The 14,381-nt window shown below is 48.1% G+C and overlaps 1 protein-coding gene and 1 non-coding gene across 2 annotated transcripts in view; one reads left to right on the top strand and one right to left on the bottom strand.

Moving 5' to 3' along the window:
* The window catches only part of LOC135150751 (NADH dehydrogenase [ubiquinone] iron-sulfur protein 2), a 30,691-nt gene extending 26,099 nt beyond the window's left edge, over window positions 1–4,592 (bottom strand). Inside the window, exons 1-4 of the mRNA XM_064087739.1 lie at window positions 4,375–4,592; window positions 3,405–3,473; window positions 1,603–2,069; window positions 377–651 (exon numbers count right to left, since the gene is read on the bottom strand). Coding sequence (XP_063943809.1) covers window positions 377–651; window positions 1,603–2,069; window positions 3,405–3,473; window positions 4,375–4,592 — 1,029 coding nt within the window. The remainder of the gene's footprint in view (window positions 1–376; window positions 652–1,602; window positions 2,070–3,404; window positions 3,474–4,374) is intronic.
* A 9,352-nt stretch (window positions 4,593–13,944) lies between these two features.
* Window positions 13,945–14,017, top strand: TRNAK-UUU (transfer RNA lysine (anticodon UUU)). The gene has a single exon. It is a non-coding gene; the product is annotated as a tRNA-Lys (tRNA).
* The last annotated feature ends 364 nt before the right edge of the window (window positions 14,018–14,381 follow it).

Consider the following 14,381-nt stretch of genomic DNA (forward strand, 5'->3'; position numbering starts at 1 on the left):
GCCCGCCTGCGGTGCGGTAAGGCACCACCCTGTTGTGCCAGCAGCCAACTCCGGCGTGTCCGCTTAGTTATCCTCATCAAGCCACTTACTTGATGTCTAGCTCCCCAACGGGTAGGCGGTTCCTTTTCCCCCAGATCAATGAATAAGGTAGAAGTCAGTTGATTCTTCCGAAGAACCGGAAGCGAAGCGCTATGCCGGGGCGGGGAGACGGGAAAAGAAACGGCTCCGGAGAAATAAATTGGGGTTCCCAATGCTTCTCCACGCTCAACGAGATGCGCCAACCTCGGGATGCTTTACTCCTAACCCCACAAGGCTCCGAGACGGAGCTTAACCTGAGTCTCGGTTAAGAACGGCGATGATCTGCGTTTCACACGGCGCACGATTCCATGGATAGTTTCATTCGGCCTCGTGATGGAGGACATAGCTTACGATCATCGGCTTTGATCATGCCACTAGGCATTTTATTAGGACATTGCACAATGATCCGAACACTTTGTCGCATCTCTTCGATACGAATACAGTAACGATCATAGCGATCTCCTCTGGTACCTACTGGTACGTCAGGATCCAATTGGTCATGAACATCGTAAGGTGCTGCTCTTCGCGAATCCCAGCATACCCCTGGTTGGGATGGGTAGGCCCACCACTTAACTTTCACTTAGGCCCGGGCCAAGTAAGTGGGGGGACCCTGCCGGCCCCCCCCAAAAAAACTGTACGTGAGAGTTTCCCTTCATACGGCTCGAATCATTCTCAGATGCCCAGAGAGGCGTCCTTTCCTTGTTTGTTGGGTTGGTTCACGCGCGCGCAAACGAGCACCGGCCGCAACAGCAGGAAACTATGACCAATAGAGTAAGACACTTAGCTACACCCGCACGCAAAAGGAATGTGGTTCTGGTTGAGGCTTTCTTTCCCTTATTAGTATTAGTAAAGGGCGCGGGACGTTCGCGGAGTCCGTGCCTATCATATAAAAAACAAAGGGTCGTAGAAAGAGAACCCGGCCTCCTATTTCATTCGACGTTCCGGGGCAGGGGCCCGCCCGATTCGACCTACTTTTGGATAACAAGAAGGCGAGCTTCTCCGCTTTGATCACATAAAAGGCCCAGTCAGCCACCAACTCGGTGCAGGTCACGTGACCTGCAGTTCGGCCTTCGCTTTTTGAGGCTTCCTCTACCCACATCTCTATGTGTCCGCAGCACTTCCATATGGAGAAAGATAGGCTTACCATGTTCCATCAATAGCACCTAACCTATGCCGATTTTGGCGGACCGTGCTCCACCCCGGTGAACTCATGCGGTTCCGACGTGCCCAGAGGCCAGAGGCGGGTCCGTTCACGGTCCGTAGGACCAACACCATTCGAAGGTGGGTGGCCCGCCCCGCCTAGAACAGTCATGTTTGACTGGGCTTACACACATTCGCTCACTTACGCTGTCCCCCCTCAGCTCACCCTAGCCCCGCCAGGCCTTTTGCTTTTCTAACGTAAGCTCCAAGGCTTCACACCAAGTCTTCACTGACATAATATGCATGCTTTAGTAGGGTCAGGCAGAACCGTTGTTGCCTGATGGGAACTTCCCCCATATTGCTATCAATGTCTTCATGTCGCACGACCTCTTAACATTACACCACTGAATCCCCAATCCTTTGCTTGCTGTGCAGTGACAGTACCAATATCCACTAATCGTTGTTTCCAGATACGGTTGCCGGTTGACATCTCTTCTAATTCGTCGATACGAGAAGAAAATTGTTGTGTGGAGGAATCAATATCTCGACATAAGCCAAGAGGCAGATCTTGTGCCACTCCACCTGGTCGTATGAAACTGGCATGCATCCTGGCTCCCGAGACTCTTTCATAGAATTCCAACAATTTCTCCCGCTCCTCAAAAGCCCACAGGAACGGAGTTGATGCTCCCACATCCATAGCATGAGTAGTTAAAGCAAGTGAATGATTTGAAATTCGAGTTATTTCACGGAATAACACTCGTATATATTGAGCTCGTAATGGTACCTCGCAATTCAAAAGTCTCTCTACGGCTGAAGAATGAGCGTGTTCTTGGGCCATCGTAGAAACATAGATAGGGTCAACGACGGAACGAACAACGAAACTTTACGACAGCTTTTTCGTACACGTTCACTTGCATCACATACACAAGTGCTCTCTGAACCGTGCAATAAGGTCACCCATAACACGGCTCTCCCACTTGAGTTATCTTAGCCCCGGGCCATGCTATTAAATAATTTTTTAAAAATGTCGGCGTAAGGTAACAAACTAGTATTGAAAGCAGGTCGCCTTTGGAATATGAGTAGGGCTCCTAGGTGGCGCGTTCGTGGAGGCAAACCGAAGGAAGAGCAAAAGGAAGGTTGGGTGCTTGCGGGGCGAGGCCGCCCGGCCTCGAATAGGCGGGGGCTTCGCTCTGGAGCCTCCCTGCTTGCGGAAATGAATGGATCAGAAGGGGGCTGGGTTCTCGATTTCCGGGCCGGGCGGGAGGTGAGGCCATAAGAGAAGATTGCCCTCCCGGTAAGGAAGAGGAGAAAAGGTGCTGTCATCTATCTCGACCAGTTTCCTGAGGCGTTGGAAATCCAGACCGGTTCAGAGAATCACTGGCGCTATTTAGCCCTTCGTTTCGCCAACAAAGAAGTCATCCTTGACGATTTCCCATTCCTTCCCCGCCTCTCTTCGCCATTCGATGCCTCTGCCTTCCCTTTCTATAACATACCCGGGCGCTCTCCTTTTCAATCACTAAGAAAAAAAAAAGACCAATAAAAGCCCTATCTAAGTAAAGCCTCGTCTGTTCTTTTTCCGGCTCCAGGGGACTTTACTTGACCCATTCTCCAGTCTCCCGCACTGCTCAAGTAAGTGTGCGACTCCGTATGAGGACCTCCTTCCCTTCTGCCTACTCTCCGTTCACACGGTTCTCAAAGCAGAGGAGGAAGGTTGGGCAGGAGGTACCACGAGCCCTCTGTCCCACACATCTATCCAGAAGCAAGTGTAGTTCACCGGTTCCACCGAATGCTCCTATCTCTCGGCAAAGATCGTGTGAGTGTGCAGTTATGCTTCGGATGCTTCGCCATAGAATAGATCGCCCCAGTTCCCTTTTCTTTTCCGGTGCACTCGCTTTATATCTCCGATACACAAGGAAGGACGCGGTGGGAAGGAAGCAGCCCTAGCCTCTGTCCGGCCGATCATTCCGCTGGCATCTCGCATTCACGCCCCCCCTTTGACTGCCGCTCGGGGATGTAGTTGTAGATACGTTAGTCTTAGTGGGTCGTTGGCTCCACTTGTTATCTCCTTCTACGACATGCTGTTGTCGTCGCCATATTCCATATGTCACTTAGTCATCTCTGCCTCGCTGCGGGTCAGCACCTCCGAAAGAAACGGAGGACTTCATTCAGTGACCCCGCGATCGCCCTCTAAACGATCAGAATAAGGTAAAGCTTGAAGATAAGTTTTGTACTCTATTAATTTCTCAGTCCCTCTAGTCGGGTGGGCGCCGGCCGGTCTTTCGACCAGATCCCCCTAAAAACCGTACGTGCGGGTCTCCCCGCATGCGGCTCACGCCATTCGAGGTGGCCCAGTCCAGCCATTCATTCGCAAATCCTGTAGTGAAATTGAGACAGCTCGATCTCGGAAGCTAATTCGCGTGTAGGCAGCGCTGTCTGTCGTACCGTTGACTCTATTCATATAATTTGCTTTCTTACATTTGTTATTTTATAGAGGCTCGCCCCCTATTTTTCCAAGAATTCGTGCACTTCCCTTTACTCCATAGGGCCTTCTCTAATAGGGAAAAGCCCTCCATTTCCGTCAAATGACCCGGCCTCCCCTGGCGCTTCCACCATCCGGGCCCCCTTTCCTCCCTATGCTCCCCCGGCGCGGGCCTACCACGCTTCGCGCCTGCGGCGTTTTCGCCAGACGGCCTTTGCCAGTAGTGCCATCCTCCCCGCTGGCTGTATAGGCGGGTTGTCCCTCGCTGCTGCGTTCTGTTAGGCTATGGATTACAGGAACAAATGTAATTGAATGGAACAGCAGGCGGGTTACACGTTCCACTGTGCCGAGATGTGAGGTGCAGGTGGTGATGATCACCCCGGGGTATGCGCTAGCGCCCTTGACAGGCACTCCAGAACCCGCCAACGCTCGTGAAAACCCGGGTCGGCCGGCCCTCCATTCGTCCGACCGGAGGTGTGGATAACGAGGCCACCTTCACAACCCTCTCCCTTCTGTCCCTATGTTGTAGTAAGGTAGGGTGGTTCGCTTGAGTTGCTCAACCGCCCCTTAGCCCGGTGCTCATGACGCGCTACGGAACCTCCACCGTGCGGGGGGACCAAGCAGGGCATAGCTAGCGGCATAGGAGCCGACTCGGCATCAGCGGCTTCGTGCCGCACTGGAGTGATCCAATATGTGGTTCCGCGCGTTCCACCACTTCTCCGTTCATTTCCAATACTAATCGTGAAACACCATGAGCAGCAGGATGTTGAGGTCCGAAGTTCGAAGTGAAATTTTTGATTTGCTCGTTCCTGGTCGTCATGGGAAAGAAAGGCAGAAATAATAAAGAGATTATTCCCTTAGGGCTTGTCCAATACCACCAGTACCAGAAACGCATCTCCTTCGCCCGCGCAAGATACTTCTATGCCAGCCGGGAAAAAAGGCTCTGTTATGAAACAAAGCGGCAGACAGGCTCATTTTACCGGTATTCCCTAATTAGTGGCCTTAGGAGATTAGGGTCCCCCTCAGATTCTCCGCTCATCTGCGGGGGGTTTCCGTATCCGTCTCCGCGGGGATCTCAAGATCGTAAGACATTATCGCCTTCGCGGCACTTGAGTCTATTTCTGTCATTTCCGGAAAGTGCACGGGCAGCCGCCCTTTCCCTTTTTCACAATGTTCGTGAAGTTGCTCACGAATCAAAGTTTGAATGTCCCTTCGAAGAAGTGCCGCACGCTCTTTTTTTTGATCGGTAGCGGGGTGGGCTACTTCCGTCGGTGCTGGCCCCCCGTTCTGGAGCCGGCGGGTTCTGAATGACCTCCCTCTCACGGTTTAAAAACTGGTTAACCGTCTCGAATAAATCCATATCGTCCCTCCGAAAAAGGTGTATCAATTACAGCCAACTCCCCTGTCTCTTTCCCTATCGAAAAACAAACCCTACTCCTTTTTTTATAGAAATGCTAACCAAGTGACACACCGGGCCATGGGTCATGAAAGAGGTTGCCTCCCATCCTCCTTAACTATGTACGGCCAATGAACTCCTCGCTTTAGTCCGTTCGTTCTTTCTTTGGGCTCGGGTCGATAGTAGCCGTGGTAGTAATGTCCCGGAGCCCGGCTACCGACCCGAGGCGCCGAGTCATAAAGGGGCGTTAAACGTAATTATAGAAGGGCGTTACCACAAAAAACCGAGGCTTGGCAGTTCAAGCGAAAGTTTCTTAGACTAGTCCCACTAAGATGGCGGGGAAACTTACTTCCGAGAGAGCTGCTTTCGCCTCGGGAATTACCTAACGAGAGGGCCGATGCAAAAGTATAGCCCTTGACGCGAGGGAACGTCAGACAGACTTACCTCTGCTAACTACGTTTTTTATATAGACTGGAAGCTAGAGAGATACTAAGGTATAGTGCCGCTACCAGAGAAGGCTGTTTCATGCTAGGCGCCCACACCCACTACGCCCGAGCCGCGTCCCCGGCACACTTGCTATATCTGTATCCACTAACGCTTCATCCCACTTCATCCTACCAACTATACCTGATAGAAAGCCGTTCTATAACAAGTCAAGACAACAAGAAAGCAAGAAAAGGATAGCGATTGGTTTGGGAGCGTCACGGGGGAAGAAGATAGAAAGGTAACCTATGACACCGGGGAGTTACGCTTTTTCTCCCGCCTCAGCCTCGCGGATGGGAGGAGGGCGAGAGCTGAGCCCGCACGCTCTATGCTTTTCCCCAGCTTTTCCTCCAGTAAAAGATTCGCTCGTATCCCCTGTGTCTAGGGATTCCTGGGGCATGACTTAAGAATATAGTAGATTGTGCTCTTTCTTTCGATTGAGCGTCGGTACTTTTTGAGTCTCTCTCTGTAGGCATGCAAAACAACAGAGCCACTGCTCTTCGGGGCGGTGAGGTGGACAATCCCTTATTCCAGCTTTAGAGGAGCATCTTTGCATGAAACAATACTAACTCCTCAGTCAGCTGACCTTCGATTTCGGAGATTAGAGCAGAAGAACTCCGTAACGGCGGAGAAGGGTTTGGCCTCGAATCAAAATGATTTATCTTCTTCTCTTAAGAGATTTATAGTTAGGACTTGATCGAGGGATCAATTGACTCCGGAACATAAAGTAACAAATAAGACCAGAACCCCGTGTGGACTATGAACCAACAAAAAGAAGAATGCCTTTGAGCTCTTGTTCGAGTTCTTCCTTGATGACTGGAAGGGGAGACAGAAGTAGCAAATTCCTCTTCTCCCTGGAGGCTTTCTGGCATTTCCGGAATGGGAAGCTCTCTGATCTTTCCTTCGAGTTTTTATTTTATAGAAAATCGTCTATGAGAAGGACTTAAGGTATTGTACGTCTTGTTCCAAACAAGATCATGCAAAGTAAAACTGCAAACTTCATTCGAAAAACTCCAGTGCAACTGATGCAGCCAACAAAGAGAAGTCCAACCAGCAGCCGTCAGCTCCTAACTCGAATGCCTCTAGGCAAAAATCTGCACAAGGTCACAAAGAGGAAAAGCTCCCCCACGTCAAGTCTACAGGCCAACGGGCAACAACACCGTCCAATCATCCTTTTGATAATACATATTCTCTTCCAAACAATACTGCGGACAATCAGACGGAGCGGAATCTTTTTTCTTTTAATAAATTTAAGAAACTTCTCAGCACATACAGATTTCTGCCGATCCTTCAAGCAGTACTGCTTCTCATGATTCTGAGTTGAGGGTTGATTCTTCTCATCAGGTAATAGTAGATGCCATTGACTCATCTCTGGCTGCTAACAATTCCAATGTTGATAATTAGAGTATTCAGGCTATTATGCCTATTATCTCTCAGCCTGATCATGAACTCATAAACAACATGGAGTCTAATATATCCCTTGTTTGCCTGAAATCCAAAGATGATGCTAACGTTCCAAAGGAACAAGCCGCTCAGACCAAGGGATACTTCTCGGACGCTGAACCTATGAGAGAAGCAAACCCCTTTTTTTTCAGTAATTTTTTACCATTTGTAAGGAATTCTCTCAAGTGTTATCTACAGCTTCGATATTAAAGAACGCTGACTGTACCCAGAAATCGAATCTGAATCCTACAAGGAGAAACCAGATACATCTGAAATCAAAAAGTACAAGAATCGAACTTGAAGAGCTCCAGAAGGATTATTACTAGAGCGTTGGCTCGTTCTTTTCAAACTTCTTCCATTCTTTTGTTAGCCATGATTAATAACCTCTTGTGGAATATCAGAGGCATAGGCAACATCAAATCAAGAAGGAGGGTTGGCAAGCTTGTAAAGATGTATAATATCTCGTTGATTGCTATTCTTGAACCTCTTCACCATGCTAATAAGATTCAGGAATTCTCCAACAGAATTCGTTTTAACTTTTCATTGGCAAACCAAGAGGCAGATGATAAAATATGGCTCTGTTGGAATCATGAAGTTCATGTAGTGCTTGTCGACGCGTTTGAACAGTGTATCACAGTCGACATCGGCTTCCTTAATTCTGATCGGGTAAGGCTTACCGTTCTTTATGCAAAGTGCTCCATTCAACGGCTTCTTTGGGAAAAACTGCCATTACTGTCTTAAGACATACAAGGTCCATGGATGGTTGCGGGTGATTTTAACGCAATTTCAGATGTGTCTGAAAAACTTGGTTGCAGACCTCAAAATCTTTTATCTTTTTTAAAAAGAAATGCGATGATTAATGATTGTGGCATCATTCACTGCGGTTATGAGGGCAGCAAGTATACCTATACCCGGTCGAATACCCAAGAGTGGGGGCTGTGTCAAAGCCAAAATTTACTGAGTTGGTTCCATTTGCATTTCTCTCTGGATCATCTAACGCATCTCCTCCTTCTGCTGTTCAAGTCCATTTGAGCGAAACTTGTCGCCAGCTCGATCAAACCAAGGTGGAGCGATATCCAAGAAAGCATTTAGTGTTTTGGTCATAGAGGGAGAATCCAAAGGCCAGGGCAATAACGATGTATTTACTAAATTGAGATATAGTGACTTGCCCCATGAGCTAAAGTCTAGCTAGGGCCCTAAACATGCTAATAGTATCAGGTCCCCCCTGGGCCCGACGTTGCATTAGCGCAGAAGGGGATGGCCCCAACAATGGATCTTATTCCATTTCTAAAGCCGGACCTTGTCTCCTGGGAAAGGGGCATACATGTTTATCTCGAAAGTGCATGAAAGCTTGAACAACTCGTTAAGGAGCGGAGATAGAGTAAAAGATTTCTTTCTCGGGGAACTCGCTTGCCTACCCTACCTTCTAGGCGTTACACCTTTTCTCATTCAACAAAAAAAAAGAGGCAAAGCCGTGGCCATAAACTAGTGGAAGAGGGCTCATTTCACTGCTTCACCACATCCCTGAAAACTCTTTTACCCCTATTACTCACAGAAAAAGTAAAAACCCAAACTAAACGGTGTGCCCGGATGGTTCCGCTCGGTGCTTGGCAATGGGGTTCGCTCTCGGGGCATTATGAGATTAGCTGGTTCTTCCGAATCATCTGGTTTTTCCGAACGAATCTTAGTCATCCGACTCATCCTCAGGGAAATCTTTTTTAGCAGATTGCTCAACCCAATCCTATGGACTTAGCCTTGGGAGACGAAGGCCGGTGCGATCGGACGGGACATTTACTTTCTCTCTCGAGTTAACCCAACGAAGAGTTTGTGCTATTTTTAACCTAACTCGGTTTAGAAGGCCCGCCTACCCCACTCTAAAGTCGCCGGGCTCCGCTTATTCAACGGCTCATGGTTTATAGAAAAAGTGGCTGACTCCTTTTGTTATCCCAGTGGGTATATGGTTGAAGCCAGATATCGGTAGGACCTAGACGAGGGATGAAGGGGATTGGATCATCCATACACTTCAAATAACAAAATGGAAGCGGTTCGGGAAGTTACCACCGTCTTACCGCGAAGCACGGGGTTCACCAAGGTTTGGAAAGCTAGTGCTCGTGAATGCGCTCCTCATTTAGCCCCGTGACTCGTAAAAGAAGCCTTCGGCTGAGGAGCTGGGCTTGGAAAAATCCCGAGAGCCTCTGCCTGAACGCTCCGTTCTCGGTCAAGCCGCGTGAAGGGCCTCTGATAATGACGTAAATAGAGCTCGTTCCGCTACTCGCGCTAATCCATGATCTAATGTTCTCGCTTGGGATGGGAAACGAGGTAATTTGGATAGCAAGGAGGGGCGATCTCCTATCCTGTCTGGTCGTTGTGGCAAGCGAATCTATTGAGAGATATATTGAGCCGGTAAGGGGGATTGACTTGCCGAAAGTGATATGATGTCACGAAAAACGGCTGATAAGAGTAGAGCATCTTTCAGAACCTACGGCAAGTGTAGCTAATGCAGGCTAAGGTGCAAAAAGAAAATATCGTAAGAAAGAAATTAATTCTCAAGCTCTTCTCCTCGGTCGATTAGGTTTATGATATATTGTTCTCTGTCTCTTCTAGAATCATTTGTATCCCGCTCCCGGGTTGTTTAGCACGCAATCCGTCTTTGTCAAAACAGCTGTTCGGTTACGCAATCTTGGGCTTTGCACTTACTGAAGCTATTGCCTTGTTTGCGTTAATGATGGCTTTTCTGATTCTATTCGTATAACTTGTCCATCGGAGTAGAGGAATGGTTAACTCATCAGACTCATGATCTGAGGATTGTAGGTTCAAATCCTGCCTCCGAGAAGTAAGCTTGTTGAAAGGCAAGCCCGTTCTTGCTTTTATTCGCTGCGTCTGGCAAGGGATTACACGAAAGAAGAGAGTGCGGTCACGTAGCTAGCCCCAATCGAAAGCTTAGGTCGGAAGACTTTAGTGAGTAAATCGGAGACGGATTGAATCGCCTGGCAAAACTAGACCTATAGCTCCTAGTATTTCTCAGAATCACTAGCCGGATGCAGCAACAGAAAGCACATTCCGGCAGGAAAAAAAAGAGTGTTGCGAAAGTTACGCTAGAAGCTAGAAGATAGGTTTCAACTTGTTTTGGTTGAAAGGAATAGCCCCTCATCGACACGGGAAGAGAGCTTCAAGCAAGTGGAAAAATCATGCCTTACGAGTATGCAAGTAATCCCGTCATCTCGTGCAAATGAGGGGAAATAGATAGAGAAGGAGGCTGTTCTCAAGACAAAGAAGAAGATCTTAGAAAGGTGCATGTCTTCTCGAAAGCACTCCCGGGCATGGTAGCCAAGACTCTCCACGGCTGCTCTTTCAGGCTAGCTCTGGGCAGGGCGCATATACACGAACCCACTTTTAGTCGGATCCGAGCTCCAGTAGACAGCGAGACAGCCATTTTAGTATACAGGAGCCAAGCAAGGCAAAGATAGGTGAGTGACACCAAGGTAATTCCAGCACGAAAGCAAGTGTTGTTATCACACGCCCGGTACTGTCTTATTGATTCACCTTCTATTATTCAATCAAGGAAGCAGAATCAACGGCCTTTGAAGAAAGATGACTAAGATATTGAGTTGGAAGTTGGACAAAAGCCCAAAGCCCAAGGAAGAGAAAGGGGGCAGGGACACGAAGCGTCCAACGACTTGAACTTGAGGATCACAAAGAACTATATGGCTTATCCGGTGGATGCGCGTCTTGGGCTCTTTTACCTCTAACTAAAAATCTCATAAGAAAAGAAAGTGCCTTTTCCTAGGGTAGATTCAAGGAATGCTGAAAGGCTCTCCGAGTTCACAGGCGTAGTTGCGTGTACTTCATTTCATTGAAATTTCTTTTGTTCCGTTCTAGGCTGGCTCGCTTAGTCTTCAATACATCACATCGTCAATGTCAATGGCTGCTAACGCCGCGACGAGGTCTCAAGGGTTGTTTTCCAACTCGACCGGAGGACTCTGAAAAGGATTCATAGATGGCTAAAGAGTAACAATATGTGCGGTGTACTTTTAGGAAGAGAGTTCATCTTGCGTAAAGGCGCCTGATGGTGGCTGCCTAGAGACAACTAATTGCACAATTGAAAGAAAGACTTGCTTGTAGGAAAATGAACGGTTTTAAACCAAGTAAAGAACCCCACAACAAATAGATGGGGGCAGGAGATCTTTCTCATTCAGCGCAGTGCAGCTTATATAGAAGGGGCAAAGCGCTGTTCGTGGCACAGCTTTCTTACGAGATTTTCATTGATCGTAGCTAATTAGGCGGCAACAACCGAAGAAGCAGAAGAAGTAGCTGCTACCTTCTTATTTTTCTTCGGCTGGTTCAACTTACTCAACATAATAAACTACCATTGCAGCTTCTCCAGCTACCTCTGCCTCTGCTGTAGGATCCGCCGGTGGATCTTCCGCTCTGGGTACCTATGCTTCTATCCCAACCGAAGCCTTTGCTCCCGAGAGACCCATGCCCCCGTTCCTTCCCCTGACGCTGCTCCTAACCAACCGCGAGTAATGATGCAAAGCTGGGCTGGGTCTGGGCATGCCTACTCTCGAATCTAATCTAAGGAAGGGATGCTTGCTACTGGATATGATCCGGAGAAAGTTCTCTGGTTATGGAGAAGCATCCACACTAAGCGTGAGGCACCTTTACTCAAACTCAAGGATAGGATGGAAAAACTTGATATAGGGGAGCGAATGGGCAAACAAAAGAAAGATAGGTTCGATCAATAGCAAGCGACATGATAGATTTGATCTCACATTACGGTCTAAGGTACGTAGTGACTCGAGCGAAGCGAAAGGTCAACATTATTCAATCTTTCTAGTAGTGCATTACTTCGCAGTCAATCTGAACTTCTTTAGGTCGAGGGTCAACTATCGAATGTTAATGCTATTAGGGCATACAGCTTTGTCAAAACAAAAGGGTAGCGGAAACGTTCTATTCTCTATTGGAAGATAGGGAAAGAAAAAAGCAGATAAAAAGAAGCCTGGGTAGACTGAAGAATCTTTCAGGAACTCGGCATGATCCTTTGGAATTTATCCCGTCCGGATTGACTTAGGAGGTTTATTCAGAACTACGAATGGGATTCGTTCAAGGCAGCCGCATTTGAGGGACTTTGAGGGCATTCTTCCACTAATAGCAATGAGTGAAATACGCTTATATGGAATCGGCAGGTATGTGTCACGCACGATAGTTCGATTGGGGGAAGGTACCTGAGGTTAGCCAAATCACTATCTTCTTTTCTTGAATGAATAGATCAGGGTATTGACTAAGTAAGGAAGTAGCACCGGCGGCAGTTAACTAATAGGGCTTTTCCCTCTTTATAGGGCTTACCTCTTTGTTCCTTTGAGAGTCATCAGAGAATGGGAGGTACTAATACCGGAACTCGTGTCTTATGCTTCTTGTTTTCCTATACTAAGGTGTCCTCTCTTACCTGGCTTATTAGCTCCCAAGACTTCACTGCAGGTCTAGCTCATTTTTATGTAAATGAGCATTGATCCCCTACTGTGACATATGATGGGGTACCTAGACTTGGTGGTGAGCTACCTTCTTTCATACTGTCAGTGAGGGTAAACATACTGGATTAAGAGATCCAAGGAAATAGAGCGACTTTCCATAACAACAATACCGCACTATCGTATTATATACGCCATTTGGCGACAAAGCCTTTGCTCTAATGCCTCGTTACGTATATCGCTAGCGATAGGTTTTACATCTCGCTTAGCCTCATCTCTTGAGCCTAGTGGGAGCTGCACAAGTAACCGCCGTTCTCTATCCGCTTGAATAGAGAGAATATCCCAGCTAGAATAGAAAGATATATAGGATAGACTAGGGAATGATTGGCCTTAGCGATTCTTAGCTATGAACAACTCCTTCTTCCTCCCCTAGACCTATTGAAGTTGCCTACCCTTTATGCTTTATGATAAGGCTCACTCGCTACCCTAAGCCCTAAAGTTCCTTCGCTTACCGCCAAATCTTAATCTATTGCCCTGCCTCCAAGAGAATCAATGGCACCAACCGATTCAATGGCAGCTAGTTCCGGGGAAGCTGCTTCAATGGAAGTTGGATTGCCCTCCTTTGAGTGTGAGTGAAATTGGATGATCTGTCAAGTAAAGGTCAACGTACGTAGCAGCAAGCATGGTGCATTGCCTATTTCTCGCTCGGAAGCCAAAACAAAACGAACACGCCTGCTACCTACTGTACTGGACCCCCGACCAGGCATTATACCTTTGTCGAATCGGAACCAATACCACCGCGCTCGAACAGTTGAGCGGCCGCCGGCCAGCAACTTCCGTGCAACAGATATAGATTCATTCTTCATACCTGGTCCAGCCTCACAACCCTTCGCGGTTGGTAAGAAGTAAGTCTTGTTTGGTAAGACGGAATTGGGCAAAGAAAAAGAGTGCTCGACCGGAACAACGGCCAACAAAGACCGTAATTACATAGATAACTGCTCCTCACCTTCTCCGTCTTTAAGGCGAACCGTATGGCGGCTGGAAAGAAAGACGACCTCACCTTCTCGTAGATGGTGTCAGTGAGAGCCATTTGCTTTTAGTATCCCCCGTTGACCTTCTTTTGTAGATAGAATCTTCAATGAGTGGAAACAAGCAACCTTACTAATAAAGGTGTTGAGTAAGGCCGGCTTTCTTCGCATGCTTGAGCGCATCTTTCTCATATCGATCAAGGCTTTCCTTGAGTTTTCAATAAGGTTAGCGCTAGCTAGCCCGTTTTTTGCAGGAGTGCTAACGCGCACCCTTACGTTTCTTCGCTTGCTCTGCAGTACGAGCCTCATACAGAGCCGCGCCCCTTTCATATGATGAGAAGAAGAGGGGCTGAAGGCGGCTTTGCTATCTAAGCGAAGGGGCCGCCCTCTTTTCCGCACCAATCCTTATTTACTACTACATATTTTTGGGGGTGTATAGCTCAGTTGGTAGAGCATTGGGCTTTTAACCTAATGGTCGCAGGTTCAAGTCCTGCTATACCCAAACCTACCTTACTATACTATGAGTAAGGATGCGTAGTAGCGTTCAAAGATCACTCTTTGGCCTTTTTTCCTTTAGACGCGCTTCGGCGGCGGATAGCAGCATGGGCAAAGCACTCTGCTGCGGCGAGAGCAGCCGGCTCTTATTGCATTCATCAAGATAGTCTTTCTCGCTCCTGAACTCTGCGGCGAGTTCAGCCACCACCCCCGGGCCTGAGCTCTGCTCGAGCGTAGTCAGCAGCAGCTTCGTGACTTTGCTTAGCTTCCAGCGTTGCAAAGGGATAACCTTTCAATATCTAGGCGCCCTAGAAGGAGAGGGGTCCCGCGGACTTCTTCCCCGAAGGTCAAGCCGTAGTCCCTGTCCCTGG

Source organism: Daucus carota, chromosome 1 (genome assembly GCF_001625215.2).
Source record: "Daucus carota subsp. sativus chromosome 1, DH1 v3.0, whole genome shotgun sequence".
NCBI classification, from domain to species: Eukaryota; Viridiplantae; Streptophyta; class Magnoliopsida; order Apiales; family Apiaceae; genus Daucus; species Daucus carota.